The sequence below is a fragment of the Gadus macrocephalus genome, chromosome 5, assembly GCF_031168955.1.
Source record: "Gadus macrocephalus chromosome 5, ASM3116895v1".
Lineage (NCBI taxonomy): Eukaryota > Metazoa > Chordata > Actinopteri > Gadiformes > Gadidae > Gadus > Gadus macrocephalus.
Genome location: NC_082386.1, coordinates 18,575,325 through 18,591,814, shown reverse-complemented (window position 1 = coordinate 18,591,814; position 16,490 = coordinate 18,575,325). Strand labels below are relative to the sequence as shown.

The 16,490-nt window shown below is 48.5% G+C and overlaps 1 protein-coding gene across 9 annotated transcripts; it reads right to left on the bottom strand.

Moving 5' to 3' along the window:
• Positions 1-108: 108 nt before the first annotated feature.
• Positions 109-15,751, bottom strand: capn3a (calpain 3a, (p94)). Of its 9 annotated transcripts, none has more exons than XM_060051471.1 (20): positions 15,304-15,751; positions 14,414-14,483; positions 12,925-13,043; positions 11,534-11,667; positions 11,139-11,307; positions 10,350-10,433; positions 9,931-10,025; positions 9,470-9,547; positions 8,968-9,128; positions 8,391-8,563; positions 7,486-7,703; positions 5,718-5,799; positions 4,793-4,900; positions 4,643-4,700; positions 4,015-4,079; positions 2,877-2,945; positions 2,645-2,723; positions 2,052-2,192; positions 1,502-1,557; positions 109-779 (listed from the first exon to the last, which is right to left on the bottom strand). In XM_060051471.1, the coding sequence occupies exons 1-20, from the start codon at positions 15,553-15,555 to the stop codon at positions 753-755; spliced, it is 2,238 nt and encodes a 745-aa protein (XP_059907454.1). In that variant the 5' UTR covers positions 15,556-15,751; the 3' UTR covers positions 109-752. The 9 variants fall into 9 exon arrangements, with proteins under 9 accessions (XP_059907454.1, XP_059907453.1, XP_059907457.1 ...); XM_060051470.1 differs by having other exon boundaries at positions 1,502-1,560; positions 15,304-15,748; XM_060051474.1 differs by having other exon boundaries at positions 2,052-2,168; positions 15,304-15,747.
• Between the last annotated feature and the right edge of the window lie 739 nt (positions 15,752-16,490).

The following is a 16,490-nucleotide window of genomic DNA, read 5'->3' as shown; positions in this document are numbered from 1 at the left end:
AATGAGCATTTCTTCCGGTATTTTCCACTGATGTTATCCACAGACACCCATACAAGGTGGTGCACAAGCTTACCTTAACCACGCACAAACTTTGACCCAGTAGAGCACTCCAATTGTCCAAATACCATGTCGTTCTTTATTGGGTTCAATTCAATTCAACTTTATTTGTATAGCCCTTAATCACAGGTACAATCTCAAAAGGCTTAACAGGCCATATATTTATGACACCCCCCTGATAGGCCCCCAGAGGGTAAGAAAAAAAACTCCCCTCATTGGAAAGGAAGAAATCTTGAGAAGGAACGCAGAGTGGGGGGGGGGGGGGTTAACTGTTGAAATGCAGTACACAGTTATTTGACCAAAGCTTTTATGGAAACGCCCGCAGAACATCTCAAGTCCAACCTGTTCGCCACATTCATGCCGACGACCTGTCAGCGACGACGGCTAACCGGGCACTAGCGAAGCGAGGAGTCACGGCGGAGGTTTGAGTTTGTGTTTTAATGCCTGAGAGGAACACAGAAGAGGACTTGAGGCGGACTGATGCAGTGTGAAGTGATGCCAAGAGGAAGAGGAGGGAGGCGGGGAAGTGACGATGACGAAGGTGGTCGTAGTAGTAGTAGGTGTTGTTGCCAGCTCAGGCCCCAGGGAGGAAAGACAGGAAGTGATGTCGGACCTAACGGGGGTACTGAGGTAAGGGGGCCGGGCCTTCTGGTCCCCCGTGGAACGGGGGTCACATGGAGGTCGTTGGCGGCGTCCTAGGCGTACATGGTCAGCTGGAGCCACTGTGCACACAGAAGGGATGTGAACACGCCGCCAACGTGAGTCGCGCAAGTATCACCAGCCCAACTGCAACCCTCAGACCAGCCGTGGATGCCAAGCTAGCTAACTAGCTAGCCGCCAACGGAGGCTAAGAATACATTGAATCACTCAACACCTGTAAAGGACTCGAATTTAAGTCCTGTTCATGACACAATACAAAACCCAATACAACTGTCCACCATTTGTTTAAAGTTGACATACGACCAGGCAATGGAGTGTGATTAGCCGTTACAAGCAGTTTTCTGCTTCCCCTGACATCACAAGTGGCCAGATTTTCTAAAACGGCATGTAACGGCTAGTCACACTCAAACCTGGTGGTATAATATGTCACCTTTTAAAGGCCCCTATTTTACTTCCAATTCTAATGTTGATTAGCATTACAAGCCACTTCAGAATCCCCCCCTTCGGGGACATCCCAGGTGGGTGCGTCCGCATAGATGTATGATGGATAGATCAACCAGTGGACGGAACCAACACCACACCTGTCGGTGAAATGAGGGCCCTTTTCAAAGGATAGTGTTGTGTTACTCACCCAGTATAGCTACTGTGGTTAGCGTCTAAATTAAAGACCTCACTCATTTTGCTAGCGACATGTTGAGGAGACATTTGATTGGACAAGCCATACATGGCTGAAGAGCATCTCCAGCCAATGAGGAGAGAGGGGAGTGTTGGAGGTGGGCCTTACCTCCAGAGCGCTGAGCCGGATGGATCCATCTCCGTCCTGATCGAAGGCCTGGAAAGCTCCTGGGACAAAACCACACAACTCACAACAAGGGCTTGGAACAAATGACCCTTAGGGGCGCTGAGTCCAGGACCATCGTCCTAGCGGATAATGGCTAACTGTGGCTAATTGTAACCTCTCAACTGTCAAAGGCCATTCCATTTAAGTACGTCTGAGCTGCCCTCAGTATCGTGTAGTTGGGTTGGCTCTCGGGGTGGCCAATCGAGGACCCCCCTGCCTTTTACCCAAGGTTGGATACATTCAGATTAACTAATTAAATTGAGATAACCAGATTATTGAGAATTCTAGATACTCAGGTTACTAGATTACATTCATATCACATTCAGATTACTAGATTATATTCATGTTACTTGGTTACTTTCATATTACTAGATTACTTGATTACATTCAGATTACTATATCAATTTAAGATTAGAATTCAGATAACCAGATTATAATCAGATTACTAGAAACCATTCAGAAGAAATAATTCATTAGATGACAGGTGACTTACTGAACATTGCCTCCAGGCGTACGAGGCAGCTGATGAAACTGTCGAAGTCGATGTTCATGCTCTCGTTGGCGTAGCGCATGGTGATGATGTCGTAAAGCTGGTTATTGAGACGGTAGCCTGGACGGGACACAAAACACATGACTGTACACCGACGAGAACACACGAGCAGTTCACAGGTGGGTTAAAGTCTGCTGAGGCGGGCAACCAATCATTGAGCAGAGCATTCACAGACTGCGAAAAGTCGTCAAAGTTTAAAGGGGTGATATCATGCTGATAGGTGTGATTAGCCTTTACATGCCGTTTGAAAATCAGCATTTCCGGTTGTGCCCTAGTGAGATCACAAGTGGGTGTGTCCACCTAGATGTACGCTGGATAGATCAGTGCACCAGCCTACCCAGAGGTCTGTAGCAAGTGTTGCTCACTCACACCTATCAGCATGATATCACCCCTTTAATTCGACTAGAAAATAAATGTCTGCTGTGACGGGAGATGACACAGATCGGACTGATAAAGCTACGGCACAATGCTAGTATTTTTGGCTAGCATTTGACTAAAGCACTCTTTATAACCGTGAGGAGCAGCGGGTTGTTTACCGGCATCGTTGACGGCATTCCTCATCTCGTAGCTGCTGATGCTCCCAGACTGCTCCACGCTGTAGTGCTTAAAGATCCCCTGGGGAGAAGGACTGGAGTTAGAACACACCGGAAACTGTAGCAAAATGTAGCAGTTAGCTGTTCAACACAAACACAAAACGTAACACGTCATTCAAAACAGTTTACTTGACCGATTTTGAAACATAGGAAAGTACAAAAGAGATGGTCCAACCTGCCACTGTTTGACCTTGTTCCACAGGTGTCTGAACTCCTGGAGGTTTAGCCGACCGGTGCCGTCCATCTGGTGTGGTCAGTTAAGACAACAGAGCCTCTTGGGACCAGCTTCACACACTCTACACAGATTCTGAGGACCATTCTGACACTCACTAGTGCAGACAAGTGACATTGTGAGGACCATGTTCACAGACTGCTTGCAAACACACCAGGTCATGGGTGAGGAACACACTGCGTACAAATACAGGGACACTTGTGAGGACTACATTGTGAGGACCTGGTACACACACTACAAACAAACACACCAAGGCCCCGTCTACACGAGGACGCTTGCGGGTAAAAACGACAAAATATTTGATCGGAAGTGCCTTTCGTTTAGACGGTGACAGCATTTTTGGGGTTTAGAAACACAAAAATCTGAAACCACCCTCCAGAGTGGAAATCTAAAACGCTCCGCCGTAGCGTTTCCGTCTACACTGCCAAGACGCAAACCTCTGCTCAGATCTGCTCGCGTCGCGTACGCGTTTACGTCACATACATGCCCCAGTACAGGGAAATAAACAAACATGTTGGATTATTTCCATGCGTCGGACCGTCAAGCTGCTCTGGCAGCTCTAATAAACTTACAGGAGTCTTTCAACGAAATGTACAGATATTATTACTGAACAGAGAAGGATCTGTAATTATGTTTTGGTTTACGTGGCGCAGATAAGAGAAGGAAGATTCTACGCATACGCTCAGACATGGCGGTGTTGTGTAATAGTGTATCACAGCACCATCTAGCCGCCTGAGATGCATACCAATCGAATTCCACTCACTTTTGCGTCACCGTATGCACGCAGATTTCCTCCCGAAAACGCTTGTCTAAACGCGGAATAAAAAGTGAAGACGCGACCCCACTTTTGCGTCTTGTGTTCAGACCGTCATCATGTAAACGTAGCCCAAGTCACAAGAGAGGACCAATTGCTCCCAACCATACAACCAGCCACACACACTTTGACATTTAACGAGGTACCAACTGGGCAGACAGGTGGGGGACACTTTCAGTTGCGTTCTGGAGAGAGTTTCTAGTGGGCAGCGTAGAGCGAGCAGGTTGTGAAGCATAAGGCACCAGATGCTCTCCATGTAAAGGATACGTCCATCAGGGCGATCATACTCCGACACGTCTCCAGACTGAAGCCCTCCGTGTTCAGCTCCTGGTCTGAGACGGAGAGAGTGTCACAGGAATATTAATCATAGCTATAACGTACAATTATATTAACCTTGTTATAATTACAAGTCCCACTAAAATGAATTGTAGACATTCTCCTTGGACCTAGAGATACCTCCCTTCCTCTCTCTAACTGAGAGGTGTTAAGATAGTTGGCATTTACATTGCCAAGAAGTCTGATACTAAGGCCCTGCCATTCGACTGACTTCTTTCTTGTGTAAATTCTCATAACTGTCTTGCAGACTTGCAGACATACCCACTTCCCCCATAATGTATTGCAGTTTAACTTGGCCTATGCTGCCATGGCTGACTTCAGCCGTGACAATCCTAAACCCTCCTCCCTTCACTCCCACTCACCTTTGTTACCTTTGTATTAGCTACCCAAAACGCAAAAGTTTCCCGATAAGAATCTTGTTAACCCATTGTCTCACTGAATGTATTCTTGCTAAGTTTGCTGCCTCTATCTTCCCATGATCAGAGAGGATCACTTCTGACTGGATGTCATTTAAGAGAACACCCTTAAAGGTTTAAGGTCCGAGAAGGTGTGGACTTACTCTTGGAGACGACTTTGTTGAGCAGGTTCTTCAGCTCGTTGGCTGTGATCTCCATCTCCTGGGAGACGCAGGGAGATCAGACCACCAGCACTTGTGGTGTTTGACAACAACAACAACCACACTCAGGCAAACCGGGATACAGAGACTCACGTAGACACATAGAACGCCTTCACTCACGTCTCCAGCTATCTCCTGAAAAATCGTCCGGAATTTCTGGTCCTCTTCGCTCTCTTCCCCCACCGCAGAGGCAGGAGCAGGCTGGAGGAGAGGGAGATGAAGAGAGATGGAGAGAGATGGAAGAGGAGAGGAGGAGGAGATGAAACAGAGATGGGGAGAAGATGGAGAGAGATGGAAGAGGAGAGGAGGAGGAGATGAAACAGAGAGATGGGGAGAAGATGGAGAGAGATAGGAGAGGAGGAGGAGATGAAACAGAGAGATGGGGAGAAGATGGAGAGAGATGGAAGAGGAGAGGAGGAGGAGATGAGGAGAAGATGGATAGAGATGGAAGAGGAGAGGAGAATATAGAGATGAAACGGATAGGAGAGAGAAAACAGATGAGAATATAGCGATGAAACCGAGATAGGGTAGAGATGAAAGAGGAGATACAGATTGAAAGCAATATGAGAGATGAATTAGAAGGAAATGAAAAAGAGAAGATCGATGTAACGGATAAGACATAAACAGAAGAGAAAGATTAAACAAGATAGAGATAAACAGATAAGTAAGGGATGAAACAAGATCATTTGGAGATAAAGCATAAATAAATTAGGGATGAAAGAGAAGAGAGATAAAACCGAGAGAAAATATGAAACGGAGAATGCAGAGAATCCAATAATGGCTGTTTATGATTGGTTTGAATCAGTAGCGGTGCTGGCTCGAGGGGTGTCACCTGGCACCAATCTGAGCAATCAGCAGCACAGGGTCAAAAAGATTCTTCTAGCATGGAGCAGATTCACCTAGCGGCCATTTTGCAATTTTGGTCCCCGAACCAGCGTAAGTTTAGAACCAAGATGGCCGCTAGGTAAATGGGGCCCGTGGGTGGTCAAGGTTAATGTATGAATGGGTCAACCCTTACCACTGGATGGTCTGCTTCGATCCTGTTCTCTATCTCCCTGGAAACCAATGAAGAGCAGTCACCACGGCAGCAAGGGCAAAGCCTACCAACGCATTAAGACCATGACCCTATCCCACTGTCTCATCACAACAACAACATCAACAACAACAACAATCACAACAACATACGATCAACAAGTGAGTTGTGCAGATGTTCAACCATAACTTTGGTTTTAAATGTTGAATTTATGTGTGTGTGTGTGTGTGTGGGGGGGGGGGGGGGGGGGGGTAGGCCAAATTGAATGGGATGTGAACTATGGAATAAGGAAGCTAAATGAGAGCGCTAAGTCTTAGCCTGTCTGTGTGCTGGGGAGAGAAGGGTTAGTCTGATACCACCTGTGTTCTGGCCTCAGAGATTATTTTTGGGGGATTTGCTTCTTGACTGCAGAAGATCTTCATTTCATGTTGTATGGGATCAGGGCTTGGTCATGGAGGGGAATGTTAACATATAACTAGATGTGAATAGATACAGCATCAGGGGAAGATTATGATTTTGTCATTTTGTGTATTGGCTTGTGACAACTTGGGGCAATACCAATACTTTGTCAAATCGAATGTAGCCTCCTATTTAGGGGTTTGATTAGTGGCCGGGGCAGGTTCAAAACAGACTTCCTATCCAGTAAAAAAAAAAAGATCAAGTTGGGATTTAGTTGACAGACTGGGAGTGTACAGCGTACAATCGTCTTCAGTTTGAGAGAGATCTTGGGGCTTTTTTGCGTAGTATTTTGCCAGTTCAGGTCCAGCAGATTACAGACTGGTCTTGGAAGTCCTCTCGTCCCCTGTCCAGGAAAGGTGTGGCTGATGTTTGGTGCTGAGTAAACTGTAAGGGAATGTTTACCGGAGCGTGCAAAAATCTGTAGCCGCTTGCTCTAAAAAAGATTCCATAACCGCTTCGAACTGTGGCCGGTTTCTTCCAGCTCTACAAATCAAATCGCCGTTAAAATCGTTTGCCCTTAAGTGTTAACCCTAACCCTAACCCTAACCCTATCCCTTCCAACTAAACAATAAACCATGCCCAAATGAAAGTCACACAACACACTTATAAAACATTCTGTACAATGCAAAAATATAAATATCGTCTGCAAAACTAAGTCGTTCTAAGGCTAATATCACAGTTAACCATAAAAAACAGGGCTGGGTATCATTGTTATACCTTGTTTCGCAATACATACGCCTACTTTGAAGAAGCTTATAAGAAGAAGCCTATCATTTGGAATAAATTCAACTGAATTTTCTTAAGGAAATCATCTTCAGGAATTTTGCTCGGTTCATTTTCACATGGCAAACCAACATGTACCCTCAGTTCAAATAAAAACTGTTTATGACCTGAAATGGTTTATTGTAGAATGGGTTCAGTGTCATACCAGCAAGATAATCTATGATGCCCAGCCCTGCAAATAAACCAGCAACATAAATAAGATTATTAAACACAGGGAGTACAGTAACTGTTTCCTGGGTAATTTATCATTTCCTTATCATACTTCACCTCAACTAGGCTCAGCTCTGACTGAGCTCTGTGGCTAGTCTAAGGTCTGTAGCTAGGCTATGCTAAGTTCTCTAGCTAAACTAATCTCTATGTCTAGGCTAGGCTTTGGGGCTAGGTTAAGATCTTCGGTTAGTCTAAGCCCAGGGGCTAGGCTGTGCTGAGATCTGTGGCTAAACTGCTTTGTGGCTAGGCTACACCCACCCAGAACTCGGCCTTTCTAAGGCCGCTCTCTCTCCGGACTCACTCTGAGGTGTTCCTCTTCTCGGAGAAGACGCGCAGGAGGAACTCGCCCTCCTGGTGGGGCTCGTAGGTGGAGGGCACGATGACGTACTCCCCGGGGCTCAGGCGGAAGCGCTGGGTCACCTCGCGCAGGTTGATGTAGGACTTGCAGCGGGCCTTGGACGAGTTTGCCAGGAAGAAGTCCTTCTGCATGTGCTGCTTGTTGCCGTGCATCTGCCAGGGGTTACCGAGTGCGAGACAGAGGTTCAACGGTTCACCAAGGACATGTGACACCACAGCAGATTAAATGTGTAAAAGATGAATAAACCGTGCGGTTAGTGAGTCAGCAGTCTTCGGATTCGTAGTTAAAGTGTCCTTCCTTACCTCCTTTGGCACCTGTGGACAGAAAAACACAAGGTTAGTGTTGTCAGTCCTACAGGGAGGAACCACCTAACTCGTCCGGGTCGAAATTGTATGATGTACGTCCTGGCACTTAATGTACGCACTTATTGCATGTTGTATGTAGTACTTAACATTGTGTAGTATCTTATACTAGCTATCCTTGTTGCATACGGGCAAGGGGGTTAACATAACAATTGTCAGTGCTTGGCACTTGTTTCTATGAACATCCTTACTGTACCGACAGTGTATATTGTTTCACCTTATCATGACAAATTGACTTATTGTACGTCGCATTGGATAAAAGCGTCTGCTAAATGCCCTAAATGTAAATGTAAATGAAGATTCTGTGATTGCGTAGCCATTTCGGATCAGTACCATTCCACACAACAAGTGGGTGTTTTTTTTTACGCCAACAGTCTACTTCTTAGTGTGTCTAAGTGTGTACGTCTGGAATCTTTTTCGAAAAGCCCGACCCAAAAAGCCCGACTTATGTCGATAAAAGCCTGACAAAAATCAACCGGGACCAAGCACCTCGTAGATGGCGAAGCCGATGGTGAAGAGGTTGGCGCCCATCTTGCGCTCCTTCCTGCGGTTCTTCTGCATCAGGGACACCACGAAGGAGCAGGCCACCTCGTTGTCCTCGGGGTCGTCGTCCTCCTCCAGCAGACGCAGGCGGTACTGCGGGTTGGTCCAGAAGGTGTCTGGGCGGAGGAGCAGCCGGTCACTCTTCGAGCGGCGCACACATACGGTATCGGGCGCTCCGGCCGGGTGGTTGCAGGGTCTGTGGTCGGTTCATGTCCAACTACCGATGCTATGCTAATGCTATGCCATTACCCATTTGTAAATGTTATTGACAGAGATGGTTCTGCTACTGTCAGTGGATGGCAGGGGTCTGAAACACATGTTAATGTAGGCCTATGCCTATGTACGTATGGGGTTACAATGGGTTAGCCATGCTCATCAGATTTGGCAATTGTCCAGGTGTGCAGGGGTGTGGCAATGGGAGGTTGGTATTTGTAGCATATGTACACATAAACTCTGGTTATACTAATTATCAGCAGTAATTGGACAGGGGTGCAGGGGCGTGGCCGCTGGAGGAGGGTACCTGGGTAGTTCCGGCAGCCCCCGGCGGAGCAGCCCCTCACCCAGCGGCCCTCGTTCACCGACACGGTCCACTTGTGGATCTTGTCGTCCTCCAGGGCGTCAGGGGTCAGGTTGCAGATCTCGATCTTGGTGAAGTTCTTCTTGAAGTCCTCGAAGGACATCCTGGAAGGGCCGAGTGAGACGGGGCAGAGTGAGACAGGGCAGAGTGAGACGGGTCAGAGTGTGACGGGGCGAGAGTGAGACAGGCGAGAGTGGGACGGGGCAGAATGAGAAGGGATACAGTGAGACGAACAGAGGACATAGGGCTGAGTGAGACGGTCAGAGTAAGATGGGCCGAGTGAGACGGGGCAGAGTGAGACGGGACAGAGTGAGACATGGCAGAGAGAAAGATGGGCCGAGTGAGACGGTGCAGAGTGAGACGAGAAAGAGTGAGACGGGATGAAAGACGACCAGCTGAGAAGGGGCAGAGTGAGAGGTGAAAAGGTGTTGTAAGGATGACCCACCAGAACTCTCCGTCCTCGGCATTCTGGTGCTGGAGCTTCTCCTTCTCAACCTTGGAGAGGGAGGTCCACTCCTTGGAGCTATGGGAGTCGGGGAAGAGAACACCAACGTGGATTAACAGGGAGCTGAGGGACCTTTGCGTCAGTCTTCACTGGTACTTCACACCCAGGCACAAAAAAAATGGTAAACGTTAAATGGTAAATGGGCTGCATGTATGCATACAGCGCTTTTCTAACCAGTGGCCACTCAATGCACTTTACAATATTGCCTAACATTCACCCATTCGTTCATTCACACATCCACACACGGACGGCGGAGTCAGCCACGCAGGGCGACAGCCAGCTCGTCGGGAGCCGTTAGGGTGAGGCGCCTCGCTCAGGGACACCGCGGCATCCGGCGCTAGGAGGAGCCGGGGATCGAACCAGCAACCATCCGGTTACCAGCCAACCCGCTTTTGGCTTACTTGTCGCTCCAGGGGCCGGTCCACTCCACCTGGCCCCAGGGGTTCCTGAGGCGCACCAGGCGCACCTTGGAGTCCTTGGTCGTGGTGTGCTTGCACTGTCAGGGGGACATCACACGGTTGGCGGTTGAGATCCCAGTCGTTGTGTAGAAATGTACGATATGAACGGATTTATTAACTGCTAAAGACAATATGACGTTAAAGATAATAAGATAAGATAAAAAACGTTATGGATCCCCAGGTGGGGAAATTCCTTCGTTAGATAATTGTAAAACTTTGTAATAATATTTTTTTTATTCCAGTATTCAAACCTTGGACTAATGTAATAACTCAACAGAGAGTCACAGCGTGTCCGTCAGCGTCTAGTGTTTAGTTGTAGGTAAGATGCTCAGAATGGTTGGGGGTGGGGCAGGGGGTCTCACCTCCTGCACAGCGGTCACAGAGTAGGCGTGGCCCTTCACCAGGCCAGTGGTGGTCCGGGTCTCAAAACGGGCCGGGACCAGGGACTACACACACACACACACACTCACGCATGGGTTAATCATCATCATCTATCGGACCCAGCCAATACAATGTTTCGAGGTCCACATGTTCTGACTCAGATCCATAGAAGGAGACTCAATAAGATATTTACTTGCATCAAAGGAACCAGCCTCGACAGGAAGTCATGGAGACGGAACCAGTGTTGCAAATTTGGCGGCTTTGTCACTCGATTTAGCAACTTTTGGCCATGTCTGGCGGCTTAAAGGTTATCTAACTACTGGTGGCAATTCTGGCGACTTTTCGTGCGACTGGCGACTTATTTTCTGTTTTATCCCTTGACTCTGCGCTGCAGACAGCTCTCTCCCTCTCCCTCATCTCCAGTCCCCGCCTCTTCCCGATCCCATCAATTGCACTTGCTGCTTTTGTTTTCCACGACCACGAGTTCCTTCTTCTTCGCCTGGAAAGGACGAAGGCGATGACGCCACAAATGTCGTCATCACGCAAACCGGTGAGTTCTAGCAGTTCTTTCAGAGAACCAACAACACAACGTATGCAAATTAGGTGTGGTTACGTCACATTTGACGTTGTTGCGTAAACTAGCGAGTTCTAGCGACTTTTAAGAGAACCAATGGTTGACTGCTTGCGATTTTTTTTTGGCAACGCTGGACGGAACCGGACTCAGCAGGAAGTGACGGAGACGGAACCAGCCTGGACAGGAAGTGACTCACATCGATGGAGCAGCCCATGAGCGAGCCCCTCTCCAGGGCCTTCTTCATGATCTTGTTAAGCTCCTTCGGGGCCTCCTTCATCTCGTAGAACTCGGTCACCCCCCCGGTGAAGTCCTCCATGGCCTCCGTGGTGTTGCCTCCCTTCAGGGCCTCGTACGAGCCGTGGAGCCTGGAGGAGGAGGAGCGAGGAGGGGGCAGGACGTAGCCATGGTATTACATTAGCATCTACATCACATTAGCATCTACATGGCATTAGCATCTAAACAACATTAGCATCTACATGGCATTAGCATGAATCTGTGCGATCGCGGTGACACCCTGTTGAACGGTACTCGGCAGTGGCGCCCTCTAGTGTTAGGGTTAGGGTTTGCATGTGTGTGTTCGCGAGGACGTACTTGGCGTAGGCCTTCTCCAACAGGGCGCTCCAGAACTCATTCCTCTCGGCAGACTTGGTGAACACCAGCTGGTTGTTGAAGGTGGGGATGCGGTCGTCAATGACAACATCCACCCAGTCGCCATAGCGCCAGAACTGCAGGGGGTCGGAGACAAGGTTTTGAGATGGGAATGCTCTCTGGGCAATGCTAAGCTTTAAAGGGGTCCCTATAATCAGCCCTGGTTCTGATGTTGATAAGCCGTTACACTCCATTGCGAAATCCTCCCAGATGAACGGTACAGTTTGCCCATTGGATCGTACCAACTGGCAGGCTGATCTATCCATCACAGATATTGGTGGACACTCCCACCAATATCTGTTGGCTTCTTTTCATCGATTCAAAATAGTGATAAGTAACGATGCCTGCCTTTGATGGTTTGATTATCAGTCCCTCCAGAAAAACGTGATTATGCCATCGCATAATTCAACGCATAATCAGCTAAAGTTTGCATATTCATGGGGGGGCCGCATTTTTTTCAAATATGCCGTACTTTCACCCTTATAAATTGTAGATTTCTCCGCAAAATATGCGGGGTTTGCATGATTTCATAAACCCCGCATTTTCGTTGCAAAAAACTCACATATACCTTAGCAGAAAGTTGAAAAATGTTGCGTTTACTTCACACAACAGCAGCAATTTCCCCCTGTTGCCATGGGAACGTTATGAAGTGGCGTAATTACGCGAAGTGAACGTCATCGAAAAGCTGCAATTTTTGCAAGTTCCCGCATTTTTTCGCAAGTTCCCGCAATTTCGTCGCATAAAATTGCATAAATATGCCGCATATTTCATCGCATTTTTTAAGAAAACGTACAGCATAACTAAGGATTTTTGGCCGCAACAATCACAAAAAAACGCCGCATTTTTCTGGAGGGACTGGATTATGCTAGCACACTCCTTGAACCCTCCATCTTTAAAAAAAAAAAAAGGTTAGTTATTAATCTCTACAATAATTCTATAAATGTAATGACCAATGAATTATCTAATTCCTGTAGATGTGGCTCTTCAACAGCCACCACATATCATTAGCCTCATAGCATATTTGGCCAAATTGTGATATCTTACCTAACTCTACTCTACTAACGCTGCTGATTAACTGCCTCCTTGGCTATATCCCAAGCCAATCAGAGTGCTTTTTACATTCCATCATCACTATCTGCCTGAGTCATCTGTTTGACTGTCATTTTTGATACTAAATACAAGATTAAACTATAAATATGACTTAGGCAATTATGCTATGAGGCTAACGATATGGAGGTTCAGTCCCTTCCACAATAGCATCAACGGATGCCTTGAACGGTGTTTGTGGGTTGTGTTTGTGTGTGTTTGTGTGCGTGTGTGTGTGTTGTGGTGACCTGGAAGTGGAAGACACCGGCGTATCCTTCGGAGAAGCTCTGCTCCTGGGGAACAACGCGGTACAGCAGCTTCTCGTACAGCGTGAGGCAGGCGATGGCAGCCAGCAGCCAGCAGTCCCCTGGAGAGAGAACCTTCATCTCAGACTCTATAGGACCCCTCAGCTATGACTCCACCAGGACCCCTCACCTTAGACCCCCCCCCCCTCACCTTAGACCCTACAAGTCCCCTCACCTTAGACGCTACTAAGACCCCTCACCTAAGAACCCCTCTCACCTTTAGACTTTAGTTAGGACCCCTCACATTAGACCCCCCCCCCATACCTTAGACCCTACTAAGGACTCCTCCTCAACAGGACCAGATGGGCGGAATCTCAAATATAATCCTAATCCATCTGCGTTCCTTAACCTTTAACTTTGAGCCCACGTTTCTTGCAATTGAACGGTCAACATCCTGACCCCCTTATTTGGCCCCTAGGATTAGTTGAGCGTGTCGTGTCTTGCGATTTCCCATCCCTCCCTCAATGATTGAGGATTCAACCAAACAAAAGGAACAAGCGATCTAAGAAACGTGTCTTAATGCTTCTAAAGCCCAAAGGACTCTATGGCCTAACATTGTAAAGGTTGTGCTCCCTCTATGGGGGGATGTGTATCAGGACTCTACTGCTGTGGTCAGGCACAGTGGAAACTGAAGGGGTCTCTGATTAGAATTATGTTCAACATATCCAAGTTAAACCCTCTAGCCTCCAAACCCTCACCTATCCTCCAAGGACTTCTATCAGCTAATCTCGGGCGGGCCTGCTGAGCTGTGTGTTTGATTGTCAGGTGACGGTGTGTGGAACAATGTGGGGAGGCGGGGGGGGGGCTTTTGTGTTCATACCCGCTGCTCATTATTTGCGACCCCCAAACGCCACAACAATGAGAAATGCTGCAGGTTGAATTCTCTTCCAGAAGAGTTAGCATAATTTTGGGAGGCTGCTGCAGGGGGGGACATTATGGGATGTTTGCCTGCTGTTGTGGGAGAGGAGTGTGCCTCTGTACAGTGTACGGTACTATCAGGTGATGCCCTGCTTGTTGTGCGGGTTCGGTGTAGTACATCTTTCCCAATCCGACACTTCTTCATGGTACTTGTGACTGTTTGCAGTCATGTGATCTCGGTGTGAGCAGTTGATTGGTGGTTGAGCCAATCAATCAGCTCATCAGTGGTCGCTGTGGTGCTGTTTGTGTAAATCGGGTCCCCGGCGTCCAGGGGCCGGTTCCTCGCCGGTTCCTCGCCGGTTCCCTGACCCGGAGGTGGAGGGACAGGGAGGGGAGAGTGGTTTAAGGCGGCCATGGTTTACCCAGATCTTACCCAGAGGTGAGGGACAGGGGAAAGTGGTTAAAGTGTTTGGTGCTATCAGGTGATGGTTTACCCAGATGTTACCCGGGGGTGAGGGACGGGGGGAGGGGGGGAAGTGGTTAAAGTGTATGGTGCTATCAGGTGATGGTTTACCCAGGTCTCCCTGGCAGATGTCTGTCCTGCTGGCTCCGCCCACAATGAACTCAGGGTTCTCACAGATTTCCTGAAGAGACAGAAACCAAGGGAAATTACAATCCATCATCCGTCCATCTGTCTCTCTGTCCGTCCATCTGCTCGTCCATCCATCTTTTCATCATCCATCTTTACATAAATGGACATATCTTTTTCTTGGAGATGGTCTAATCTCCCTCTGACACGGCTCAAATCAGAAGACCCTTTCTGATCAATGGTGAGATCTTGAGGAGACCGCTCTGACCAAGAACCTCTGGTCGTCCTCCACCTCTCTCAGCCAGACTCCCAAAGGACAGGAAGAGCAGACTTTCTTCTTGAACATCTTAACATTAATCAGTGCAAAACAACTCCACATGCAGGTACCATCAATTGGTGTACAGGGAAAAGAGTATTCCAGCTCCCACATGCATCACCTTCAACATCCCCTTCAACATCGTCTTCAATTCTCACAAGTTATTCACAAGACCCTTCATTCATAAATCAATGAACCAATCATCTCCAGATCTCCAGACTCAATTAATCAATCATCACCTAAACAGCAGCACCATCGTACAGCCCCAAGATGGCCGAAAAACACCTGATCATCTCCACGATCGTCATAAAACCCCAGGTCCCCTTCATCATCAACCCCCAGGGCTCCACGGCCATTTCCACCATCATCATCAACCCCCAGGTCCCCTTCATCATGCAACCCCAGGTCCCCACCATCATCAACCCCCAGGTCTCCACGGTCATATCCACCATCATCATGAACCCCCAGGGCTCCACCATCATACACCCCTCCAGTCCCAGGACCATCTCCACCATCGTTCACCCCCAGGTCCCCCAAACAGCCCAAGAAGCCCACCTACCTTGGGCCTCTTCCAGACGATGTTCTTGACCTTGTTGGACTTGGCCCCCAGCTCCTTGTAGCCCAGGGACTCCACGGTGGCGGGGAAGGTGTCGTCCTCGAACAGGCTCTTCTTCTGCAGGCACTCCTGCTTGAGCGCGGCGAAGTCCTGCCCGCTGAAGCGCAGCGGCTTGCCCAGGGACCCCTCCCCGTCGCGCCGCTCGCGCTCCCGGATCAGACGGTCGCAGAAAAAGCCGGACGGCGTGTAGGGCATGTTCGGCTCGGCTGAGGTGTCGACGTGTAGGAAAATAAAAACAAGGCCCAGGCCAGGTTGTACCAATAAGTCTTAGGAGGCTGGAAGCCCTGGCATAAATCCAAACAGCTGAGCTCGGATTGGATCGCGGCTGGAGTGACGCTGGATTCGACGGGTCACGGAGTAGACGTGTGTGTGTGACGGGACCTTCGTTTGTTTACCCGGCCGCGCATCGGCGTGACACACGGGCACGCAAAACACACGCACGCACGCATGCATACATACGCATGCATACACACGCACACACATGCATACACACATGACATACACACACATGCATATAACCACACACACACACACACACACACACACACACACACACACACACACACACACACCGTAGAGGCACTCACACACACACAAAAAATAGAGGCAGGAGAAAAGAGAGAGAGAGAGAGAGAGAAAGAGAGAGAGTATATATTTGTAGTATTCTGATTGGCCGGTTGAACAATACACACCACGCTGTGCGTCCATCATTGTTGTGTGAGACAAAGGCCCACAGGTCAGAGTAGGGGGCCGGTCAGGGGATGTTCTGGATCAGCAGAAGGCATTCAGCACCTTTAAACCCATTCTCTCACCCATCCAGCCACCTCAGCACAACGACCCCAGGCTACACGCTGCGGCCGAGCAGCCGGCTGTGCTCCTACTGTGCGTGCACGGCGGTGCCATGGCTTCCATGTGCCCGCTGGGATACGCTGGGAGTTGTATACCGTAGTAGATGTACACCATTTTGTGTGCTGGCCTCGCTAAAGGCTATTTGGGAAACGTGGAGGGATGTTGGGGCCTGTGTGATGATAGCAAAGTTCAAACAACATGAACGTCAAATATTTTCTGTATTTCAGAGCCACTTGGGTGCTCTGAAAGGCGCCTATAAATAATTTGAAAATATATAATTT

Coding starts and splice junctions, on each gene's coding strand:
- capn3a (XM_060051470.1), bottom strand. CDS start 15,555: ATGCCCTACACGCCGTCCGGCTTTTTCTGCGACCGTCTGATCCGGGAG. Junction 8,564..8,967: donor GGGCTGCCGGAACTACCCAG/GTACCCTCCTCC, acceptor TCCTCCGCCCAG/ACACCTTCTGGACCAACCCG. Junction 2,724..2,876: donor ACAAGGTCAAACAGTGGCAG/GTTGGACCATCT, acceptor CCTTCTCCCCAG/GGGATCTTTAAGCACTACAG.